Source organism: Cebus imitator, unplaced genomic scaffold, assembly GCF_001604975.1.
Source record: "Cebus imitator isolate Cc_AM_T3 unplaced genomic scaffold, Cebus_imitator-1.0 Scaffold15, whole genome shotgun sequence".
NCBI classification, from domain to species: Eukaryota; Metazoa; Chordata; class Mammalia; order Primates; family Cebidae; genus Cebus; species Cebus imitator.
This window is the reverse complement of record NW_016107330.1, coordinates 1,509,246-1,520,792: the sequence shown is the minus strand read 5'-3', so window position 1 is coordinate 1,520,792 and position 11,547 is coordinate 1,509,246. Positions and strand designations below refer to the sequence as shown.

At 42.8% G+C, this 11,547-nt stretch overlaps 1 protein-coding gene across 1 annotated transcript in view; it reads right to left on the bottom strand.

Moving 5' to 3' along the window:
• Positions 1–11,547, bottom strand: part of KIF1B (kinesin family member 1B) — a 183,363-nt gene that overhangs the window by 62,322 nt on the left and 109,494 nt on the right. The window contains exon 22 of the mRNA XM_037730774.1: positions 2,131–2,227. Coding sequence (XP_037586702.1) covers positions 2,131–2,227 — 97 coding nt within the window. The remainder of the gene's footprint in view (positions 1–2,130; positions 2,228–11,547) is intronic.

Genomic DNA, 11,547 nt, shown 5'->3' with positions numbered 1-11,547 from the left:
TATTATAACATATGGCCACAATAAAAAAATACTCCTGGGCCGGGTGGGGTGGCTCACACCTGTAATCCCAGCACTTTGAGAGGCCAAGGCGGGTGGATCACCTGAGGTCAGGAATTCAAGACTAGCCTGACCACAAGGAGAAACCCCATCTCTACTAAAAATACAAAATCAGCTGTGTGTGGTGGTGCAGCCTGTAATCCCAGCTACCTGGGAGGCTGAGGCAGGAGAAGCGCTTGAACCCAGGAGGCAGAGGTTGCAGTGAGCCGAGATCGCACCATTGCACTCCAGCCTGGGCAACAACAACAAAATTCTTTCTTAAAAAAAAAAAAAAAAAACTGGCTAGGCACAGTGGCTCACATCTATTAATCCCAGCGCTTTGGGAGGCAGAGGTGGGCAGATAACCTGAGGTCAGGGGTTTGAGGCCAGCCTGGCCAACATGGTGAAACTACATCTCTACTAAAAACAAAAATCAGTCAGGCGTGATGGCATGTGCCTGTAGTCCCGGTTACTCAGGAGGCTTAGGCATGAGAATTGCTTGAACCTGGGAGGCAGAGGTTGCAGTGAGCCAAGATTGCACCACTGCACTCCAGGCTGGGTGACAAAGTGAGACTTCGTCTCAAAAAAGAAAGACAATCTCCTGACCTGTGACCCCTGATATACTGTATGACTTCACATATTTCTCTTTTTTTGTTCTACTATAGAGAAAAAAAAGGTACCATTTCACTTATTTAAAAATAAGAAACTAGCTGGGTACAGTGGCTCACGCCTGTAATCCCAACACTTTGGGAGGCCATGGCAGGTTTGAGAACAGCCTGACCAACATGGTGAAACCCTGTCTCTACTAAAAACACAAAATTAGCCAGGCGTGGAGACGCACGCCTGTAATCCCAACTACTCAGGAGGCTGAGGCAGGAGAATCGCTTGGACCCAGGAGGTGGAGGTTGCAGTGAGCCAAGACTGTGCCATTGCACTCTAGCCTGGGTGACAAGAGCAAAACTCTGCCTCAAAAATGAATAAATAAATAAGACATTTAATACATAAATTAAGAGTTCCTTCAAAGTTAGTTTGAAGCTTTGAGACTGCCAAGAGGTTGGGTGGAAAAAGGAAGTGTGGTAAGTGTTCATACCGCATTATAAGGCAATAAGTAACAATGAAAGCCCTAACTCAGCTAAGAAATGCTGGAAAACCTAACATAGGCAAACATGACTAAGCAATATGATTAGATATTTGCCAGAAATGGCTTCAAAGTACACTGACACATTCCAAAGTCCTCACTTGGAAATCTGACATTAGCCAGCAAATTGAACAGACTGCCTTAACCAACATTAAGCTCTATATTTATTTGTAATTCATATATAAAAACGTCACATCTACAGCAATATGAGGCAGTACATGTAAACTTTCTTTTTTTGAGACAGAGTCTCACTTTGTCGCCAGGCTGGAGTGCAGCAGCACGATCTTGGCTCACTGCAATGTCTGCCTCCCTGTTTCAAGCTATTCTCCTGCCTCAGCCTCCCAAGTAGCTAGGGCTACAGGTGCACACCACCATGACTGGCTAATTTTTTTTCTTTTTTTTTTGAGACAGAGTTTCAATCTTGCTGCCCAGGCTGGAGTACAATGGCGTGATCTCTGCAACCTCCACCTCCCAGGTTTTAGCAATTTTCCTGCCTCAGTCTGCCAAGAGGCTGGGATTATAGGCGTGCACCACTATGCCTGGCTAAATTTGTATTTTTAGTATAGATGGGGTTTCACCATGTTGGCCAGGCTGGTCTCGAACTCCTGACCTCAAGTGATCCACCCACCTTGGCCTCCCAAAGTGCTGGATTACAGGCATGAGCCACTATGCCCTGAAACTTTCTAAGACATTCATATGAAGATGTGTTCAGAAACCTTGTGAAGGTCTAAGAACACTATCACCCCCATCCCCACCTCATAAAATGGATGAGAATCCACAGCCTGGATTCTCAACACTGCACATCTATTAAATCATCAATAAACTGGCTCAGTAAAATGTCAATAAATGATAGGGCCCACTATGAGGAATCCAGCTTTAGTTATGCATAAATGACTAATTTGATAATATAACTCCAAAAAGATATACACAGGAAAGTTTCTGTCTCTAGATTTCACCTTCTTCCTCCTCCTCTTCCTCCTCTTCAGTTGTTTCTGCCGCTAGGGATCGGGTTTCAACCTGCTTCTGCAAGGCCTGCAATTTACTCTCATAGTCCTGAATGAAAAGAAAGGAGACAACATGTAGGAGAGAGAAGAAATAAGAGGGCAGGAAAAGAGATGGAAGGAATACTGGGGGAAGTACAGAAAGCAAAAGACAAAGAAAAGAGACAGAGGCAGAAAACAATAATAAAAAGATATACAGAGAAATGTTTAGGAAAAAACCCACAAAGCACACAAGATGGTGTGTAATGGGTAAATGCTAAAAAGAAAAAAAACTCACTACAGTATATGTTTCTACTCCCTCAAATATTCCATTCTTTATCTGGGGTAGTGGTAGGAGAAAGGGGGAATTTTCAGGCAAAATTTATATATATATATATATGTATATGTATATGTACATATATATATGTGTGTGTGTGTGTGTGTGTATGTGTGTGTGTGTATGTGTGTGTGTGTGTGTATATATATATATCTATATATACATCTTAAGTGTGTTATAATATATTCAAGTAGTATCTTACACATCAATAAATTCCAGAGAAAAATAATACTGAAAATGATTAAATTCACCAGTATCACCAAAAATCTCAATTATCTAACTCTTTGGAAGGAAAAAGAAATTAAGATTGTAGACTTTGGTGCTTCCTATGGGTGAAAAATTACTATCTTTGATCAGTAGGATGAGGTTAGCCTTCAGGTAACCAAAATCTCATAGTGCTATTAGGACTGAAATAATTTATAGACTGTATTTAGTTATTCAAGTAAGACACTTTATTTTCAGTATGCAATTATATGATGGATTACTGGCCAGGTGTGGCTCACGCCTGTAATCCCAGCACTTTGGGAGGCTGAGGTGGGCAGATTACTTGAGGTCAGGAGTTCCAGACCTGCCTGGTCAACACTGTGAAACCCCCATCTCTACTAAAAATACAAAAAGCAGCTGGGCGTGGTGGTGCGCGCCTGTAATCCCAGCGACTTGGGAGGATGAGGCAGGAAAATCGCTTGAACCAGGGAGGCAGAGGTTGTGGTGAGCTGAGATCACGCCACTGCACTCCAGCCTGGAGACAGAGAGAGATTCTGACTCAAAAAACGAAAAAGATGAATTATTATAATACAAATCAAATTTGTCCTTCATTTTACCATCTACTTCACGTATTTTTCAATAAGGGTAATATCACTCCCAAAGAGGCCAAAAAATGGTTCTCGGAGGATGAAAAACATCTTAGCTCTTTTAATATATAAAGCACAAATATATACAGTGTACAGATATGCAGTATATCTGAGGTATTAAAATCTCATGGTGGGTGGGAAGAGATTAGGGGACAAATGTCTAAAAAGTTTCCTTAGGTTGTTAATTTGCAAAACTTGAATTTTAGTGAAAATAAAACAAGTAGGATTAAGATAGAGACCTTCAAACAGTGAAATACTAAATTATAGCATAAGCATAGCATTTTAAGATTTACTGCCAGGGTTTCCTTCTTCTTCTTTTGGTTCCCTAGCAGTGACCTAATTACAGCCTGTCATGAGACAAAGGGTTTAAGTATGACCATACACTGCTTCCAAAGAGAGCTCTCCAAGTCCCACATCAAACATTCCATGCATCACAAAGCAGTGTTGAAAGCCCTTTAGTAAGCTCCATTACAAAAGAAGCTCCCAAAGCAATGCTCAGAAGGATGCAAAAATCCTCTATGGTTCTAGTCATTTGTCAGTTAGTTTCACAAAGGAAGTGTTCTCTCTAGATGGACTGGCAGTGACCAAGATCAACAGTCAACTACATAGCTTTATTGGATATCTAAACACACTTTTTAGGAGACTACATATTATGAAAAAAAGAAAAAATAAAGAAAAAAATTAAACAAGTAAAAGGCTTGGGTTTGGGTCCCGCAAACTGTTCTTACTAGCCTTATAATTCTGAGAAAGTTAAATCCTCTCTAAACCTCACTTTCTTCATCTTTAAATGAAGATTCTAGCATTTGACCTGCCTACCATACAGTACTAGAGGAAGGACCAATAAGGTGAATCATTTTAAAAACATGTGGAAGCCCTCTTACATGGTAATACACTATCAAAATGTCAGACAATTTTTTTTTTTTTTTTTAAAGATGGAGTCTTCCTCTGTTGTCTAGGCTGGGCAGGCTGGAGTGCTGTGGCACAATCTCAGCTCATCATAACCTCATGCTTCCCAGATTCAAGCGAGTCTCCTGCCTCAGCTTCCTGAGTAGCTGGGACTACAGGCGTGCGCCACCACAACCAGCTAATTTTTTTGTATTTTTAGTAGAGAAGGGGTTTCACTAATTTGGCCAGGCTGGTCTCGAACTCTTGACCTCATAATCCACCTGCCTCACCCTCCCAAAGTGCTGGGATTATAGGTGTGAGCCACTGCTCCCAGCCTCGGGCAATGTTTTTTTCTTAAAGGTTATTTTTAAAGTATACTTAGCAACTAGATCTTGGTTTCCAAATGCCATTGCCACTAAAAGGAACCAGGGCTCCTTGAAAAAATTAGCTACTTCCAGGTTTGAAGCAAGGAAAGTACAAGGTGAGTCTGAAACATTTTGTGTCAGAAAGGATGGAAGAACTCAAACACTACTGGGGCTATTTCAAAAGGACACAGGATCCCACTGGCTAACAAATCAACAAAAAATAACATAGTACATTGAATATAGAAAAAATTCATGACTCCTTGGTGATACTGAAAGAAGGAGAGAAAAAGGGGAAGCACTTTTCTTTAAATAAAATTTTTTTAAAAGCTAGCTAATTACCAGGCATGGGCATGCACCTTTAATTTCAGCTACTTAGGAGGCTGTGGCTGAGGCAGTTACTGGCCTCCCAAAGTACTGGAATTATAGGTGTGAGCCGCCATGCCTGATGATCAGGTCTGTGAATAGCTACTTCAGCCTGGGCAACATAGCAAGATCCCATCTGAAAAACAAAAACAAAAAAAAGGTAGCTAATAAATGCAAAAAAATGACACTGGAAAATCACCATATTGCAACCCCAGATGTAATAACTGAATCAAGCAAGGATCATTAATAAATGCTAAAATAGGCCAAGCACAGTGACTCAACGCCTGTAATCATTGCACTCTGGGAGGCTGAGGCAGGCGAACTGCTTGATCCCAGGAGTTCCAGACTGGCCTGGGCAACATGGCCAAACCCCATGTCTGCAAAAATTATACAAAAATTAGCCAAGCATGGTGGCACACACCTGTAGTCCCAGCTACTCAAAAGGCTAAGGTGGGAGGATCACTTGAGCCCAGGAGGTGGAGGTTGCAGTGAGCTGTAATTGTGACACTGTACTCCAGCCTGGGCCACAGAGCAAAAGACCCCCATCTCAAAAACAACAAACAACAAAAAGCTAAAATAACTGAGTAAAAGATGCATGGAAAACACAATATGAATATAATCCAAAGTCCATGCCCAGATATCTATTAATAAGAAGGGAAATGATATATTTACAATGGAGAGAGCTGGGAAACATCACATTAACCAAATTTACAAAGCTCTAACATTATTGATAATAGGAGAAATTGACATTTTATATCTACTGATGTGATGCAATGGGAAATACACATCACCATTATAGCAATCTTTTTCTTTTTTCTTGGAGACAGGGTCTCCTTCTGTAACCCAGGCTGGAGTGCAATGGTACAATCACAGCTCACTCTAACCTTGACCTCTCAGGCTCAAGTCATCCTCCTGCCTCAGCCTCCCAAGTAACTGGGACTACAAGAGGGAGCCATCATGCCTGACCCCTTTATAGCATTCTTTTTTTTTTTTGAGATGGAGTTTTGCTCTGTCACCCAGGCTGGAGTGCAGTGGCACAATCTTAGCTCACTGCAACCTCTGCCTCCTGGGTTCAAGCAATTCTCCTGCCTAAGCCTCCTGAGTAACTGGGACTATAGGTATGCACAACCACACCCAGTTAAATTTTGTATTTTTAGGCCAGGTGCGGTAGCTCATGCCTGTAATCCCAGCACTTTGGGAGGCCGAGGCGGGCGGATCACCTGACATTGGGAGTTTGAGACCAGCCTGGTCAACATGGTGAAATCCCCTCTCTACTAAAAAAAATTACAAAAATTAGCTGGGCATGGTGACGGGTGCCTGTAATCCCAGCTACTCAAGAGGCTGAGGCAGGAGAATCATCCGAACCCAGGAAGCAGAGTTTGCAATGAGGCGAGATCATGCCATTGCACTCCAGCCTGGGCAACAGGGTGAGACTCGGTCTAAAAAAAAAAAAAATTGCATTTTTTAATAGGAAGGGGGTTTCACCATGTTGGCCAAGCTGGTCTTCAACTCCTGACCTCAGGTGATCCACCCGTCTCAGCCTCCCAAAGTGCTGGGATTACAGGTGTGAGCCACTGCACCCGGTCCCTTTATAGCATTCTTAACAAAAAGGTTTAACCTGAATCTAACATTGAGGAAACAATCACACAAATTAGAATATGGCCTGGACACTTCAAAAATACCAGTAGAAGATTTAAAAAATTATAACCAAATGAAATATATAAACCTTGACTGGATCTTGGATTAAAACATTCCCTTTCCAGAAACTTTACCCTCCCAGAGGTAGCTGAATGCTTTGATGAAATAACCTGTGTTGAACTTCAGAAAGAAGAAGCCCAAAAGCTTTTGGAGCAATATAAGGAAGAAAGCAAAAAGGCTCTTCCACCAGAAAAGAAACAGAACACTGGCTCAAAGAAGAGCAATAAAAATAAGAGTGGCAAGAACCAGTTTAACAGGGGTAGTGGCCATAGAGGACGTAGAGGATTCAATATGCGTGGTGAAAATTTCAGAGGAGGGGCCCCTGGGAATCATGGCGGATATAATAGGAGGGGCAACATGCCACAGAGAGGCAGTGGTGGCGGTGGAAGTGGTGGCATAGGCTATCCATACCCTCGTGCTCCTGTTTTTCCTGGCCGTGGTAGTTACTCAAACAGAGGGAACTACAACAGAGGTGGAATGCCCAACAGAGGGAACTACAACCAGAACTTCAGAGGAGTGGCTACAAAAATCAATCTCAGGGCTACAGCCAGTGGCAGCAGGGTCAATTCTGGGGTCAGAAGTCATGGAGTCAGCATTATCACCAAGGATATTATTGAATACCCAAATAAAACGAACTGATACATATTTCTCCAAAAAAAAAAAAAATCCCTTTCCTAACATTTATATTTTTGAAATAATTAGGGAATTTGAAAAGGGACTGTATATAATATTGAATCAGTATTAAATTTCTTGGATGGCATAGTGGTATTAAGAGAATATTCAAGGCTGGGCATGGTGGCTCACACCTGTAATCTCAGCACTTTGAGAGACTAAGGTGGGTGGATTACCTGAGGTCAAGAGTTCAAGTCCAGCCTGGCCAATGTGGTGAAACTCCATCTCTACAAAAATACTAAATTAGCCGGACATGATGGCGGGTGCCTGTAGTCCCAGCTACTTGGGAAGCTGAGGCAGGAGAATCACTTGAACCCAGGAGGCAGAAGTTGCAGTGAGCCGAGATCATGACATTGCACTCCAGCCTGGGCAACAAGAGTGAAACTCCGTCTCAAAATAATAATAATAACGATAATATATTTTCCAGTAGGCATTTATAAGAAATCCTAACTAGTTCAAAATACGCCCCATATTTATAAAGGCACAGCACTGGCTGTTCTCTTTTCTGGAATGTTCTCTCCTACCGACCTACTCTGGTTAAGCCTATTTTGTATCTGGAAGTGCTAATGTTAAACATGAATTATTACAATCTTCCCAATAACCTTATAAAGATGGTACTAAGCCAGGTGCGGTGGCTCATGCCTGTAATCCCAGCACTTTTGGAGGCCGAGGTCAGCAGATCACCTGAGGTCAGAGGTTCGAGACCAGCCTGGCCAACATGGCGAGACCTGTCTCTACTAAAAATACAAACAAATTAGCTGGGCATGGTGGCATGTGCCTGCAGTCCCAGCTACTTGGGAGGCTGAAGCACAAGAATTGGTTGAACCTGGGTGGCAGAGGTTGCAGTGAGCCGAGATCATGCCATTGCACTCCAGCCTAGGTGACAGAGCAAGACTCTGTCTCAATAAAAACAACAACAAAATACCAAAATAAAGATGGTACTTTAGTTAGCCTCATGTTAAAGAGAAAGAAAGAGATTATGCAAGTGCTAAAAATGGGACCTGAGCTCAGGCAATGCAGACCATGCTTTTAAACCATTATCCAGCCATCCATTCAGCAAATACCTTTTGTGCTCCTACTATGTGCCAGATAGTAGTGGTCAATAAGACAAGGGTCCCATTGATAAGGGAGACAGATATGATAAACAGTAAATAAAACATACACTGTGATTTTAGTGGACAGTACTTGTATGGAGAAAGATAAAGGTAAGGTTAGAGGTTACCGGGGAGAAGGAAGGGAGACAGACTTCTAGACCAAGTAGTCTGGGAAGGGTTAAGCAAGCATGCAGAGGTCTTTGGTGGGGGTTTTTCTACTCAAAGTAATAACAACAAGTACCAAGGTCTCGAAATGGAAAGGCGCACCACGTACTTCAAGAAAAGCAAGAAAACTTGTGTGGATGGAATGGGAGAATGGGGAGAAGGGTAGGAGACGCAGCAGATGTAGTCAGGTAGCAAATGGGGTAAGGACAGCCTTATAGACCATGGTAAGGTGTGGGGATATTATTCTAATGGAAACCACTGTGTGGTTTAGAGCTGGGATATGTTTTAAAAACATCATTCTCTGTGGGACTTCGGAGGAACTGTGGAAACAAGAAGAATAGCCATGAGGCTGTCACAGCAGTGTCCAAGGTAGATGGTGGTGGCTTTGACTAGGGTATTAGTAGCAAAGGTGGTGAAAAGAGATGGAGTTAGGATATGTTTTATAGGGAGAGCAAACAGGACCTACTGATGATCTGATCATGAGATATGAAGAAAAAGAGAAACTAAAGATAACTTTAGCTGAGCTAACTGCTCCAGTTCAGATGGATTAAATGTAAGGTGCCTGCCAGCAATCTGGATGTCAGGCAGTAGTTGTATGTCAGCATCCAGAGCTCAGGGCAGGGGCCCAGGCTGGAGAGAGGATACCTGAGAGTCAGCAGAAGGTGAGGCGGGGCAGAGGTCTGCAGACAGAATGACTCCCTGGGACTGGCTCTGGCTCCCCTGCTGAGTAGCTGTGTGACTCTGGGAAAGTATGTAAAAAAGGAGTAAGTAATACCTACCTCACAGAAGAGGGGTATTGTGAGGACTCGATGGGTCAACACATGTAAAAGGTTGATGTGTATTAATACATGTAATACATGTTCACTATACAAGTTATCATTATCTTCAACATCAGTATAAAAATGGAAGGGGGAACAGACAAAGATATAGAAATAGCCAAGGTCCGTGGCCAGAGACCATGAAGGAGCAGCTAGAAAGGTTGGCGGAAAAGAAGACACCAAGAGAAGTATCCCATGAAGTAAAGAGTAGGCAACAGTGTCAAATGCCAGAGATTCAGTAAGACGAGGACTGAGAAAATGTATTCAGCCTGTTATCAAAAAGAGCTCTCAGGACCCTGATAAGAGCAGCTTTGGTGGTGAGGGGGGGAACAAGAGTCTGACTAGATAAGTTCCAGCAGGAACGAGGATAGGAAATAATGAAAAGAAACAATGGGGCCAGGAGAAGTGGCTCACGCCTGTAATCCCAATACTTTGGGAGGCTGAGACAGGTGGATCACCTGAGGTTAAGAGTTCGAGATCTGGCCGGGCGCGGTGGCTCAAGCCTATAATCTCAGCACTTTGGGAGGCCGAGGCGGGTGGATCACGAGGTCAAGAGATCGAGACCATCCTGGTCAACATGGTGAAACCCCGTCTCTACTAANTTCTTGATTTTAGGAGAAAAACATGGAAGTATTTGGGTAAACTGTCATAGTATCTATAATTTACTTATGATTCAGGAAAAATATATACAGCTAGTGCTCGACTTACGACCATGATTGGTTCTGACCGGTCATAACACGATTTGGTCGTAAGTTGAGTAGGCTGTATGCACGCGGAGATGGTAGTGCTGCCGGGAGCTGGTCTGCACTGTTGTACGCCCAGCTGGGCAACGTTTGCACTGCCAGACGCGGAGCAGTCGTGGCTAGCGATTGTGGTCGTAAAGTCGAATGGTCGTAAGTTGCACAGGTCATAAGTCAATCAATATCTGTATTAGTACAAGTATACAAAAGCTCACTCCAGTATTTTTTTCAGCTTCTCTGTTTAAAATGTCTCAAAATAAAAAGTTGGGGAGTAGGGGAAAAAAACTATATATTACATGGAATTATTTTAGCTAAAGAGAAAGGCTGCTGGTTTACCTAAAAATCATCAAGTACCGTAGAAAAAAATGTTAATACTTTATCTTGAGGATTTCTTCAAGAATAAGTTGACAGGTTGGTCAAACTATCAATGAACATAAAATCCTCCGACTTTGACAGTTATGAGGATGACCTTCCCCAACAGCTCTGGCTGTGCTTTAGTAACCAAAACAAACATGAAAAATTTCCCATAGCCCTATAAATCTAAAAACTTTAGCTGGGCCAGGTGTGGTGGTACATGCCTGTAATCCTAGCACTTTGGGAGGCTGAGGCAAGTGGATCACTTGAGCTCAGGAGTTTGAGACCAGCCTGAGCAACATGGTGAGACCCTACCTCTACTAAAAACACAAAAATTAGCAGGGCATAGTGGAGGGCATATGTAGCTCCAGTTTACTTGGGAGGCTAAGGTAGAAGGATCACATGAGCCAAGAGGAGGAGGTTACAATGAGCCGAGATTGTGCCACTGCACTTCAGCCTGGAGGACAGAGTGAGATCCCATCTCAAAAACAACAACAACAGGCAAAAAACAAACAAACAAAAAACTTTAACTACGTTTTGACCACAATTGGTAGTCAAAATATCAACATCGTCTATTGAATTGGCCCTCTCCCCAAATCAGGCTACTTATGAACTTTTAAAAAGGACATTTCGTATATCACCATTTCCCACAACAAATGGCTAATGAGATGCACATACTATTGTTCTACTCATTTCATGACAAAAGCTAATTATGGAAGGCACATAATGTATTTTGGCTGGGAGCATAGCTCATGCCTGTAATCCCAGCACTTTGGAAGGCAGAGGTGGGTAGATCACCCAAGGTCAGGAGTTCAAGACCAGCCTGGTCGACTGGTAAAACCCCGTCTCTACTAATAATACAAAATTAGCTGGGCATGGTGGCGCATGCCTATAATCCCAGCTACTCGGGAGGCTGAGGCAGGAGAATTGCCTGAACCCAGGAGGCGGAGGTTGCGGTGAGCCGAGATCATGACATTGCACTCCAGCCTGGGCAACAAGAGTGAAACTCCGTCTCAAAATAATAATAATAACGATAATATATTTTCCAGTA